This window comes from Hypanus sabinus, chromosome 8 (assembly GCF_030144855.1).
Source record: "Hypanus sabinus isolate sHypSab1 chromosome 8, sHypSab1.hap1, whole genome shotgun sequence".
NCBI classification, from domain to species: Eukaryota; Metazoa; Chordata; class Chondrichthyes; order Myliobatiformes; family Dasyatidae; genus Hypanus; species Hypanus sabinus.
Window position 1 is genome coordinate 121,714,662 of NC_082713.1, and position 14,257 is coordinate 121,728,918.

General features: G+C 38.8%; 1 protein-coding gene across 3 annotated transcripts in view; it reads left to right on the plus strand.

Moving 5' to 3' along the window:
* Window positions 1–14,257, plus strand: part of LOC132398379 (lysine-specific demethylase 7B-like) — a 99,702-nt gene that overhangs the window by 46,489 nt on the left and 38,956 nt on the right. For all 3 annotated transcript variants that reach the window (XR_009513638.1, XM_059977717.1, XM_059977716.1), the window contains exons 9-11: window positions 7,289–7,395; window positions 8,156–8,247; window positions 12,845–12,934. Coding sequence is in view for 2 of the 3 variants with exons in the window: in XM_059977717.1 (XP_059833700.1) it covers window positions 7,289–7,395; window positions 8,156–8,247; window positions 12,845–12,934 (289 nt within the window). In the remaining variant the exon portion in view is untranslated. The remainder of the gene's footprint in view (window positions 1–7,288; window positions 7,396–8,155; window positions 8,248–12,844; window positions 12,935–14,257) is intronic.

Here is a 14,257-nt window from a genome sequence, read left to right on the forward strand (position 1 = left end):
GTCTGATCTGTACATTTTTAAGAACAGTTGTGTTTGCTGGATCTGCTGTACAAATGCCTTGGCATTTTAAATCTTAGGCTCTTAATCTTGAACTTCGCTGTCAAACAGTCTCATCTATTAAATAACAAAAAAAAATAATGTAAATTAATAAACAACTAAAAGTTGGAAAAGAGCATTTTTATCTAGTAGAAAAGGTGAGGAGGGAAAGAGACAAAAGGGAATATCTGTTATGGGGAGATGAAGGCTAAGTGGTTGTGGCTTTGGGTGAGGGAGAGTAGTTGGACTTGTTAATCATAGCTGATTCAGAGTTGTAAATGGAATGCAGTGGGAGCAGCAGAGGAGAGAAAGAAGTGCCTGAATTGATGTGAATTTCACCATTGATGAAAATGCCAACAGTTCAGGACAAAATAAAATCTGTGGAGAGAGAAAGGTTGAACACAGCTGTGACTATCATGAAAACCAGCCTTGCCTTCATTGACACTTCTGCTGCCTCAGTAATACAGGCAACATTATCAAGGACCTTTTCCATCCCAGTCACCTCTTCCTCTTCCATTAGGCAGAAGATACTAAAGCTTGAGAACATGTACCACTGAGCTCAAGGCCAACTTCTATCCCACTGTTATAAAACTCTTAAACAATAAAACTGAAGTCTTGACTTCTCAGTCTCCTACGTTGTAGCCCTTGCAGTTGACTGTCACCACTACGCTTTCTCTGTGACTGTAACAGTAAATCCGTATTCTTTTTACTCTTTTCCTTTTGTACTACCATAATGTACTTGTGTCTAGAATAATCTGTCTGGACTGTGTTACGAACCCCGTAACTGGGTGACTTACCAGCAAAGATAGAGACGTCCGTTGAAGTCTGATACTATTTTTAACAGTATTTATTAGTAAAAATACACAAAAATAATATCAATGCAAATATACTGATAATATACATCATCAATACTAAATCTAAAAGTGCGAGTATAATAATAATCAATAAGAAATAAGCTCTATCGTTGTCTAGGGGATAATGTATTGTCCGATGGAAATATAAAGTTCACTGCAGTTCCACAAGCTGCCATCTTTTGATTGTCGCTGTGTTGCACTTTGTTGGAGAGAGAGAGAGAGAAAGAATGGGAACATTTACCACTACGGGTTTTTGCCAACCTTCCTTTATGATTTCGATCCGTCAGGTGGCCGTTCAATTGTGACCTCTCCTTTAGCTAAACAGTTCTTCCGTGGTGAGCCCACCACCCAGGCAAGGGAGGACGCACACGAGCTCTCACCGGCTTTTGCTATAAAATGCTGTCCCTGGATCTCTAGCGTTTCTCCTGGTGCGTCTCAAGGGGTGTTCCCCAGACCCCTCTTTTATCCTTACTCACGGGGTCTCAGATGTCAATCAGGTTGGGATGATGCAATCCCTCAACCAGACCACTCTGGTTGTCCCCTGAGGGGTTTCAATGAACAGAACAGTACTCAATACACACTTCCTTCTTCAAGAGACAATAGCAGTAGTCAGTGGTTCCGTTCCGCTGATGTCAGGACACATTCCACCTGGTTGTGTATTCTGCGTCTCTCTCCCTCATGATGTGTATCTCTCTCATTTCCTGGGTCTCAGACCTGAAATAATAGCGATCTTGCGATTCTCAAAAAGGAGGGGGCGACTTTGTACCCTTCGGCCCCTCAGAGTTGCTTCACCTTCGTAACAACTGAATGCAAACTTAAGTAATAAAACCAATTATGATACCTTTGTTCTCATTCATCTCCCTTTTTACACTTCTTCTGGTGTGATTGCTCCACCTGCATCATTATTTGTGTTGTTCATCTCTGGACTCTGTCCTATCACAGCCTTCCCCTTCTCTTCATGTTATTAAACTGTTCCTAGTTCTGAAAGTTAATCAGTTTGAAATGTTGACTATTTCTGTCTCCAATACTTTCTGTTGTTTCAGATTTTCAGTCTTTACCTTTTGAGCTTGTACCTTTGCCCTAGCCACCAAACCTCATTCCCACGCCACACATTCCTCCCTGCCCAGCCACGTACAGACACTCCTGACTGTAATTCTCCCTGAAGACTGGTTGTTTTAACACTTGGTTGACGTTGCATGATGAGATGGACACTCTCTGCAATTCTGCAGTGAGGAGCAACTGCTTTTCAATGTTCAAAACAAATTTATTATTAAAGTACTTACATCTCACCATATATAAACCTGAGATTTGTTTTCTTGTGGGCATTCAAGTAAGTACAAAGAAACACAATTGAATCAATGAAAATCTGCACACAGCAAGATGGACAGTGTGCAAAAGACAACAAGCTGCCGATACTAGAAAACAAAACAAAATGAATAATAATTACCAAGAATATGATATGAAAATCCTTAATATCAATGGATACTTTCAAGATTAATGCATTAATGTCAGTCTATCACGGAACCTTCAAACTCTTTGAGCATTCAAAGAAACATTCTGGTTTTGCGGTTCTTTTTGTAATTTGTTTTTTTATTGAAGTTCATCATCAAATAAACATTTCCATAAGATGTATTTCAGACATTGTACATATAAATCATATAATCATATTATGTCACAAATCTCCACGTAGTATTTATCTGAGGTATACACTTATAGAAAAGAGCGGAAAAACAAAAAACAAGCAAAAGGAAAAAACTATGTAAAAATAGGGAGTGATTTTTTTTACAACTTATTCATTGATTTGTGAGAATAAAATCAGGCCCATGAGGCATTATGTAGTTAAACCATTTTTCTCAGTATGTATCAAATTGTTCCAGTTTATGGTTAACAGATGCTGTTATCTTCTCCATTTTGTAAATGTCCATTGTAATTTCCATCCATGTTTTCAAAGTTGGGCTTTCCTGTGATAACCATTTCCTAGTAAGAGTCTTTTTACCAGCCAGCAACAGCATATTCATTAAATATTTATCTCTTTTCAACCATTCTTGAGGTATATACCCAAAATGTATGGTCTTACTCTCTAAGGGTATTTCACATTTAAAGATGCTTGAAGGGCATTGTGTATCCCCCTCCAACAGTTTTTGATAACAGGGCAGTCGCAAAGAATATGATAATGATTTGCATTTTGATTTTCACAATTTCTCCAGCAATCAGGGAGCTTACTATCATAATGGGATTTCTGAGAGGGTGTAATAAAAAAAAATCTTATGAAGTTTTTCCATCCGAACTCCCTCCATTTCTGTGAACTGGTACACTTCCATTGATACCTCCATATTATTGTCCATTCTTCCTCAGATATAATTATCCCTCCTTCCTTCTCCCATTTTGTTTTAATGTATGAAGTCGAATGTGTTAAGATTTGACAACCCCTTATACATGCTTGAAATGATTCAACTAGTTATCTGAATTATATGCTCTTCTAAGTAGCTCTATCAAGTACTTGCCTTTAGTTACATTTTTAAGCGTCCTATTAACATATTGTTGCATCTGTAAATACCGATAAAAATCTTGTTTTTTCTAATAAGTGTTTCTCTTTAAGCATTTCAAAACTGAATAGTGTTCCTTCTTTCATTATGTTGCAAAGAACTGTTATTCCTTTAGCTGTCCAGTCCTTAAATCTAGCATCCAATTTATTTGGTGTAAAATCCAAGTCATATGCATACCATCTAAGAATTGCAATATCTCCCTCTAGATTATATTCTTTTAGAGTAGTTTTCCATATTTTAAGAGTCAATTTCACCCATGGGTTATCAATAGTATTTATGTACCTTTGCAGGTTGTTATCAGCCAAATTTGCTTGTATGGGGATACGAAGTACCCGCTCCTCAATGTTTTTCCATTGAGCGTCATATGATGGGTTGCATCACAACTCTTAACTGTGCTGCAAAGTAATAATTTCTAAGAGAAGGTAGGCCCCATCCCCCCTTTTCCTTTGCTAATTGCAAAGTTTTGAGCCAAATTCTAGGCCTTTTACCCTGCCAAATAAACCTTGATAACATCTTGTTCCATTCATTGAATTGATTAATCTCTATTGGTAGGGTCTGAAAAAGATATAACAGTTTGGGCAGTATATTCATTTTAATAGACTCAATCCTTGAACTGAGAGTGATAAAAGGAATCAGGTTCCATCTTGCCATATCTTCCTTATTTTTTTATATAAAGGCTGATAATTACATTCTGATAATCTTGCCAAATCTTGGCATAATGATGCCCAAATATTTGAAAGACTGTTTGCCGTGCCCAGGGATATCTACTTTATTGGGTTTTATCTATCTTGATCTTGTATCCTGATAATTGACCATATTGTTCAAAGGATTGCATCAATTTAGGTAAAGAGTATGTTGGTTGCCCTAGATAGATCAAAATGTCATCCGCATAACAAGCTAATTTATGCCCTGTCCCTTTAATAGTAATTCCCCGATATCTTCATTTTGTCTGATGATTGAGCTAATGGTTCCAGATATAATGCGAAGAGTAGCGGTGACCATGCACAACCCTGTCTCATGCCCCTTTCTAGGGTAAGACTATTTGATAAATATCCATTGATTTTAGTCCGAGCAGTAGGGTTGTCATACAGTGTCTGTATAGTTTTAATAATTGTGTCTTGGAAACCAAATCTATGTAAAACTCTGTAAAGAAAATTCTAATTAACTGAATCAAATGCCTTTTCAGTTCCATGCTTATCACTATTGCTTCGATTTTATTTTTTGTATATGATCCATAATGTGAAGTGTCCTTCGTATATTGTCTTGTGTTTGGTGTTGTCGTATGAAACCTGTCTGATCATTATGTATCAGTATGGGTAGAAACTCCTCTAATCATTTGGCCATGATGGAGGTAAATAATCTATAATCCACATTAAGAATGGATATTGATCTAAATGACTCGCATTCCATTTTATCCTTGCCTTCTTTCGGTATAGCTGAGATTATCGCTCCCTTTTAACTGGGTGGCATTTGTTCCTTTTTTAGAGCCCAGTTCAGTGTGGGGAGTAAAACAGGAATTAACTCATTTTTAAACTTTTTGCATCACTCTGCAGTATACCCATCTGATCCTGGTGACTTGCTTAATTTAAGCCTACTAATTGCAGTTTTTAATTCAACTTCAGTTATGTCAGCAGTCATCGTTCTATTTTGTTCTTTGCTTAAAGTGGGTATCTCGAGAGAATTCAGGAAGGTGTCAATTTGGGTTATGCTTCCCCCTGGAACTTTGGAATATAGAGTTTTGTAAAACACTTCAAAAGCTTCTTGAATTTCACTTAGCTAATTTTTTATAATTTTTGTTTTTTGATCCCTAATTCTATGAATTGTATTTTCTGCTATCTTTTTTTTTCAGTTTCCACGCCAGTATTTTCATAGACTTAGATCCACTTTCATAATGTCTCTGTTTCAGAAACATTAAATTTTTCTTGATTTCTTGCATAGCCAAACTATTAATTTCATTCCTATTTTTTTTAGTTTCCCCTAATGTGTCCTGTGCCAAATTCAGTTTGTGTTTTTTCTCTAGTTCCTTCAGCCTATTTTGTAATTCCTCTAATGTTTTATTCCTTATTTTTTTCTTGTATTAAGAGATCGCTATAATTTTCCCTCTAAGACAGCCTTCAGAGTATCCCATAAAATGGGAGGTGAAACCTCTCCATTATCATTGAATTCTGTGTAGAGTCCAATTTTGTTTTTTAATTTGTTCCTTAAAGTACAGATCATTGGGTAGACTTGAATTTAATTTCCAAATAGTATTCTTTGGTTGTAGGTCAAAATCAACAGATAAATATATAGGTGCATGGTCACTTACATCTATTGTCCCAATTCCACAGGTGTTTATTTTGTCTGTCTTTTCCAAATATTATGAAATAGACTATTCTTGTATATACAGAATGGGGAGCAGAATAATGAGTGTAATACTTTCTGTTGGGGAAAAGGTCCCTCCATATATCAATTAAACCAACATCCTCAAAAAGTGTATTAACTTTCTTAAGTAAAGATTTTGTTTCATAGGTTTTTCTATTGGAAGAGTCTGACTTTGGTTGTAATTGTAAATTTAAGTCTCTCCCACATGTTAGGAGACCTTCTGTTTCCACTACCATAATATCAGTAATTTTCTGAAAGAAACCAATATCACTTCCTGGGGGTGCGTATGTATTCAATAGAGTAACTGAATTTCCGTCTATATTCCCCCTTACCAGAATATATCTGCCCTCTTTATCTCCCATTTCGAATGCTTTTTCAAAATTTAGCTTACTTGAGATAAGAATAGCAACTCCTCTCCTATGTCCTAATTTATATGAGAAAAACAAATTAGTGAAGCCCATTCTCTTTAGTTTTCTTTGAAAACTAAAGTTTTCTCTGTAGTTAGAAACCTAATCCTTTCTTGTTTTAGTATTCACTTTATTTCAGAGTATTCTTTATGCTTCTGCAGGTCCGCGGGGGAGTAATCTTGGTCGAAATATATTTATTTATCATCTAAAAACACCCTCTTCTTACCCCAGGCCCTTCGTAGAATCTCCGCCTTGGTACTGTATTGAAGGAATTTAATTATTATTGAGCGTGGCTTATCTGCTCTATCTTGGGTAGGCTTCGGGATGAGCACATGATGCGCTCTCTCGATTTCCAGCTCCATAGTCGAGGGAAGCTCCAGCGCGTTCTGCAACAACTTTCCGACAAACTCCATCATAGACAAGCCCTCCGCTCCTTCGGGAACGTTGTATATTCTGATATTTTTCCACCGTGATCTTCCCTCCAGGTCAAACGGTTTACCTTCTTGACGATTTAATATTTTTATTGTCTTACTTAGTGTCTGTTCCACGTTTTGAACGCGATCTTCCACCTTCTCAATTGGAGTCTCTGCCACTGCTATTTTTTGATTGATATTGGCGAGCTCTGACTTAATATCATGTAGCTGCTGTTTTATATCTTTCTGGAACTCCCTTATCTCTTTCAAAATTTCGATCATATTTGCTGCTTCGCCTGAACGAGGCCCAGCGTATGCCTCACTAGTACACGGTCGGGTAGGAGAGCAGTTTGCTGCACTCCTCTCATCCACAGGCTCCGCAGCGTCGCTTTTTTTATTTCCATTCTTTTTCCCCATTCTTGCCCCTCTTATCAGTTCAAATACTTTTGAAAAATACTATACTTGATGGATTAACGGGGCAAAATATACGTTTTTCCGGAGGAGCTGGTGACTTAAGCTGCCATTCTCGACGATGACATCACCGGAACTGGTTTTGTTGTATTTTGATGGGCTGATATACAAGCTTGTTCTTCCACTTTATCCACTCCAAAGCAACCTGCAGTGATCTGTACAATAGAATAATATTTCTCACTCATACTTTTTAATTCTAGGATATATGAGATGGAGAAGCGATTAAAGACTCCAGAGCTTTTCAAGTTTCCGTACTTTGAGGCAATGTGTTGGTATGTGGCAAATAGCCTTCGGGAGACTCTAAAAGGTAGGGCAAGCAAATGGGAATTGAGTGGTTGCATGTTCTGTTTAGTCTGATGACACAACAACTGATAAGATATTTGCATTCTGTTCTAATTGTGAAATCATGAGAAGCCTTTATTTCTGCTCCACTGTAGTAGCATCATTTTCAACAAAGCTGGGTGAATTTTAGATGGGCCAATCAACTGATAAAAATGATGACAACCAAAATTCTTTCTCATATTCCTGTTGTTCATTATGCTTGATGAACAGAACAGTGTGGAGGAGTCCATAGAGGTGAAGATAGAGCTTGTTGTCGCTGGTACTCGTATGAAACCTTCCAGCATTAAATTGTGAAATATTTACATGATAAAGAGCTTGAAGGTTTCATGGGATCTTAAGTTTTAGAAATGGGGTCAAAGATTCAGTAGTAAAAAGAAATGCTAAACATATAAATTCATTGCTTAGGTCACAGCGCTGTGGATCCTAATTTTACTAATTTGGCAAGAATTGGAAAGTTTCAAGAGAGATTCACTAAGACAGTACAGTTGATTGAGGGTGGGATGTCTCCAATTATTACATTTAAAGAATCTGGGTTATCTTTTGTTAGAATAGATAGGTTAAGCAACCTGAGGGATTTACAATTGTAAGGATTTAATCTTTAATATTTATATAAGCTCTGTAATTTCTTTTGAATCTTTGCTTCAAATTTTCCTTTGTTTAACCATGATTGACTTTAGTGGCCTTTGTAAATTAAAGTTGAATTACAGTTTTGTTTCTTTGCTCAGAAATGAGGGAAGATGGCTGTCAGCCACAAGAGTACCTAGTACAAGGAGTCAAGTCGCTCATCCCTTCACTTAAATGCTGGATTCAGAAAGAGGTAATGGCTTTTATAAACACATTTTCAATCTTTTGATTCTTCAGGGATGAGATTTTCAATAGACTGTTTCCATATAAATTCCCATGTAAATTTGCCTTGACGACTCCTATGTAAAGACTTGAGCTTCATCAGGTATTAGAAGGCTGATTGAAATAAAAACTAGTAGGATGAAGTTGGCTGTGAAGTTTTGTGGAGACATTCAAGTGCTACGTCTCATCAAACAGAAGGCTTGCCAGTTTAGTGCTGTATTTCATAACCAGGTTTATTATCACTGACACATACCGTGAAATTTGTTGTTTTGCAGCAACCGTAAAGTACAAGATATTCAGTAAAATTACTGTAAGTTCTAATGGTGGAGAAGAAGCTGTTCTTAAAACATTGAGTGTGGGTCTTCAGGCTCCTGTACTATCTCTTTCCTGGTGTAGTAATGAGAATAGGGCGGGTCCCCAATGGTTAGAGCCTTTAAAATGTTGGATATACTTTCTTGAATGCATCATTGATGGAGTGGAGGGTTGTGCCCATGATGGACCTGGCTGAGTCTATAACCTTCTGCAGCCTCTTGCAATCACTTGCATTAGAGGCTTCATACCAGGCTGTGGTGCAACGAGTCAGAATGTTTAAAAGAAGGCACCTCCGACATAACAGCATTTCCCTGGTTCTGCCCTGGAAAGTCAGCCTAGCTTGTGTATTCAAATATGGGATTCTAGTCTGGTTTGAGCTGACCAATAGAATACATAATGACTAAATGAGAACACACTGTGTAGTCTCAAATTACTTTCCCTCATTAACTCAAAACTATAATGTAATTGAGTTTAATGTATTTACCATAGTATAAATTTTCTCTATCAACCCCCATCAGCAGATCCTTTCAGTTTGGTAGGCACTTAAAAGTGGGTGTCACAGGGACTAGACCCCCATTATCACAACTTGCATGAATAATGAGTGCGTTACTGTCTTTATCCCATTTTGTTGTGGAAATGGCCGGGAAAGTAAACTATGACGATGGAAAGAATTTAAAATATTGTTAACAGTAAATGTGCATGATGGTGGAAGTGCTTTGTGAACATAGTTTTAAATCTTTTGTATGCTGCTTCATGACATGCAGGACAAAGGCTTGTTGGCCTTCATTTTAAGGGGTTGAAATGCAAAGGCAAGCCCTGCTGTGATTGTATAGAGCACTGGGGTTTCTTAGGTGGATGGAATTGTGCGTAGTCTTTGTACCTATGCAAGGATATATTTGGAATCAGAGCAGTGAAGGTCCCCTAGATTGATTTCTGAGAATGGGGGTTTATCTTGTGGGGGGAAAAAATTCCATAGTCCTCTTCTCAGGATCATTTGCTGGGTGTGAGCACTTATGGTAGGGTCGGTACTTACACTCTATGGCTAAATTGCCTTGGGGAAGGTGGTGACCTACCATCTTGATATACCACTGTTCTTCTAGTGAAGGTTGTTGAGCAATGCTGTTAGGTGAGGAGCTCAGTGGCAATGAAATAATGCTGACAGATTTTCAGGTGTGGTATCTGACTTGGTGAGAATCCTGTAGATATATATTTACCGTATCCCTATTGCCCTTTACCTCATTGATAGTGGAGGTGGCTGGTTTGGGGGTGTTGATTGCATAATCCAGTCCTTTTTGTAGGTTGTGCATATGGTTGCCAAGGTGCACCAGTGAAAAATGATTGCTGGTGATCACAAGGATTGGTGTGAGAACCCCTTTTAGTGATAAATATTAAAGACTTGTGTGTAAATGTAGGAGGTACAAATATCAAGTTTATGAATGGCAGAAGTTGGTGGTGTTGTAGATAATCAGGGAGGTACTTATGGCTACAGCAGGATTTGGATCAGATGGAATGTTGGACAGGGTAATTGGCAGCTGGAATTTAATTCCAACAAGTGCAAGGTTTTACATTTTGGCAAGTCACATCAAGGTAGGACTTGTAGTAAATATAGATATTAAAGAATAAGGCACTGAGCAATGTTGATGAGCAGAAGGACCTTGTGGTTCAAGTCCCTAGTTCCCTGAAAGAGGTGAAATAAATCAGAAGGACAGTGAAGAAGGAATGTGGCTCTTCTGACTTCATAGGTTGGGGCATTGAAGTTGTGTTGCAGCTTTGCAAAATACTGATTGCAACACTATATGAAGGACAAAATTAAGGAACTCGGCAGATGCTCGAAATTCGAGCAACACACACAAAATGCTGGTGGAACGCAGCAGGTCAGGCAGCATCTTTAGGGAGAAGCAATGTCAATGTTTCGGGCCGAGATCCTTCATCAGGACAAACTGAAAGGAAAAATAGTAAGAGATTTGCAAGTAGGAGGGGGAGGGGAAAATGCGAAATGATAGGAGAAGACCGGAGGGGGTGGGGTGAAGCTGAGAGTCAGAAAGGTGATTGGCAAAAGGGATACAGGGCTGGAGAAGGGAAAGGATCATGGGACGGGAGGACTAAAAAGGGGGAGGGGAGCACCAGAGAGAGATGGAGAACAGGCAGTGTGATGGGCAGAGAGAGAGGGGGAAAAAAGGGTGGTGGGGGGGGGAAGCTAAATATATCAGGGATGGTGTAAGAAGGATGAAGGATGTAATTTGTGTTGGAGAGAGTGCAGAGAAGGTTCATCAAGATAGTGGATAATATGAACAGAATGGATAGGCTGGATTTGTCTTCTGTGAATCAGAATAGACTGCCTCTTCTGACTGAAGAACAACCTTTTTAGGTAAGGTGGAGAGCTACAGATGTAAAATCTTCTCCACTACAATTAGGGTATCACAAAAAAACAAAGTTTAAGATGAAGGAAAGGACTTATAAAGGAGATCTGAAAGATGTCGATAATCTGGAATTTGCTGCTGAAGATGGTGCTGGAACCAGACGTAAATACTATGTGTAAAAGGCATTTAGATACAAAAGGATGTGCACTTAAACAGACAGAATATAGAAAGAAATGATCCCAATGATAGCAGACAGGATTTCTGTAGCTAGGCATAAAGATCAGCATAAAAGTCCTGTGATCTTTGATGCTATGAATGTTTAGTATGGTTGATGGTGTGCTGTTGAGCAGATGGTCTTGAATGCAGCTCAAACAAGAATTTTCATGTTATGTAGGACAACACTACATTGAGGATATTTTATGCAATTCTGATATTTGCCCTGTCAATATCAAAATGGCTTTGGGAACTGGAGAACTGTGTCATTAGTCCTGCTCATCTAGAACCAGACATATGGTCATTTATGGCTTTTGCCAGCTATATTTTTTGTCACTGTTAACTTGGATTGTTGATGGTGATGGACTTGACATTCAGTGGCATTGTTAATAGGTGACATTGAAGGGAGTCATTTCTTGTGTTATACGAATGCAAGTTGCCAGATACTGGAGTGCCAGAGTGACAAGATCTTGCTGCAGGCAGACATGGGAAGTCATTCTTTTGTGGAATCAAATGTAGCGCAGTCGGTAGGGGACCTCTCCAGTTCACGTTAGCGTAGCAGTTCGTGCACTGCTTTACAGCATCAGTGACCTGGGTTCAGTTCCTGCTGCTGTTAGTAAGGAATTTGTATATTTTTCTGTGATCGCGTGGTTTCCTTGGAGTGCTCCAGTTTCCTCCCACATCCCAAAGCCGAATGAGTTATTAGGTTAATTGGTCACATAGGTGTAATTGGGGTGTGTGGGCTCATTGAGCTGTACCTCTAAGTAAAAAAAAATGTGCAACCTTCTAATGGAAAGAATGTCAATAAGAAAGCACCTGACAGAGCAAAATACCACAGTTTCTGAAATAGAGAGCTGGAAATGATCAGCAGGTAAGGCAGCATGTGTAGGGAGGGAAATAGTATTGCCACGCAAGGTGATTTATTCTTTATCAGCAAATGGTTTGGCTTGCCAACTGCCCTGAGAAACACCTGCTGTAATATTCTACGGCTGGAATGTTTAACCATGCTTACTTGATGTTAAACCTGACCAAGTGCCATTATGAAGGGCAGTTAGTCTCACTTGTCCTTTGGCACTGAATCTGTTAATTAACTCACTGAGGCCGTGTTGGGTCTGGAGCAAAGACCTGAAAAGGCTTTGACCATACTCAATTCATGTTTCAATGGGTAATGTGTGGCTTACAATGTACTGTGGGAATAGTAGAGTACACAGAGAAGTAGTTACTTCCTGCTGGGCAGACTAGAACCACAGGTTCTTCTCAGGATAAGGGATTGCCATTTGAGGATTCAACAGAAACTTCTTTTTACAGTAGATTGCAAACCTTTGGGATCTACCATCAAGAGCAATGAACCCTAACTTGCTGACTGCCTTTAATACTAAGACTAGATTTTTATATACTGGGGAGGGAACCGAGCATGAGATTGCAATTATAAAAATGTGAAATGTAGAAGCTTTAGCAAGGGTGAAGAGAAGATTTACCAGGATACTGCCTGTTGCAATATATAAGCCATGATCTAAAAAGGGCTACTGAATACACTGAGGGCCCATTTGTTATGTTCACATAAGTAAAAAAGGCAATGTTATCTCCTTTTGTCTATCATTGTGCTTCCAGTCTTTCTGTCATAGCATTGTATTAATGTGTTGAATTTGGTTCTTAAATTTCTAATTATTGTTTTGATTTCAGGGTTTTATTGGCCGCACTTCTGAGCTTCCTGATCAGATCAGACCAGGGCATCTTATTAAGGAACTCGGCAAGGAAGTTCGCCTTGTGGAGGTAAAAAGAGCAGTTATTTCTTGGATTTGTTGGAGCACTGATACCATCAGCAGCAAGGTCACAAATGCAGTGAATCTTTTTGAGGAGAAAGATTGGTTCCTTATACTATTTTAAAATGTTATAATTTCTTGTTCAGTTCTCATAACCCATTAAAATACATGGGTAGCCCTGTGAATCATCCAATCAATTCCATTTTGTTCTATTTGCCTAAAGGTAGAAATACATTTGTTGATTAAGTTGTCCAGATTTTGCCTCTTTTGCATTCAACGTTCAGATATCCTGTTGCCTTTGCTTTCTTGGAGCATGAACGTGTGGACTGATAATGCACAATCCCCTGCTGGTGGGGGCTTACCAGTGTTACCAGGTTCTGTGGGAGGCTGCAATAAGCACAGCCATGAAACTTGTAAGTTTTATGATGCTCCCTCCACCATCTATTGAAACTCTCTAGCTTTTGAAATCAAAGCATTCAAAACCATTGTCATAAAAATATCATCTGCATTGGAAAAAAAACACCTTAACGGCACAAAACATTTTATCATTAGAAATATGGAACATGGAACGCTACAGGTCAGTACAGGCCCTTTGGCCCACAATGTTGCACCAACCTTTAACCCTACTCTACAGTCAATCTAATCCCATCTATTTCTCTATAATCCACTTGCCTATCTAAGAGTTTCTTAAATGCCCCTAATGTATCTTCCTGTACCACCACTCTAGCAGTATGTATCATTTACCTATTGCTCTTTATGTGGACTTGCCTCTGACATCCCCCTTAAACTTTCTTCCAATCACCTTAAAATTATGTCTGCCCAATCTATGCCTCTTATTGCCTCTTATTGCTCTGTTAAATCATTCTCTTTCACTCCAGAGAGATAAGCCCTAGCCTGCTGAGCTAATCCTCATAGGACATGCTCTGTAATCCAGGTAGCATCTTGGTAAATCTTCTCTTTATCCTTTCTAAAGCTTCCATATCCATCATATAATGAGGTGACCATAACATATTATTTTGAATAACAATGACATGAGATTTTGCAGATCCTGGAATTCTTGAGCAACAAAACTAGAATGCTGGAGGAACTTTGCAGGTCAGGTAGCAGCTATGGAGGGGAATAAACAGTTGACATTTTGGGCTGAGACGCTTCATCAGGCTGGAAAAGGAAGGGGGCAGAAACCAGAATAAGAAGGTGGGGGAGAGGATGGAGTACAAACTGGCAGGAACAGGTGAGACCAGGCGAGGGGGATGGTGGGGGGGGAGGGGATGAAGTTAGAAGCTGGGAGGTGATAGATAGAAGAGGTAAAGGGCTGAAGAAGATGGAATCTAAT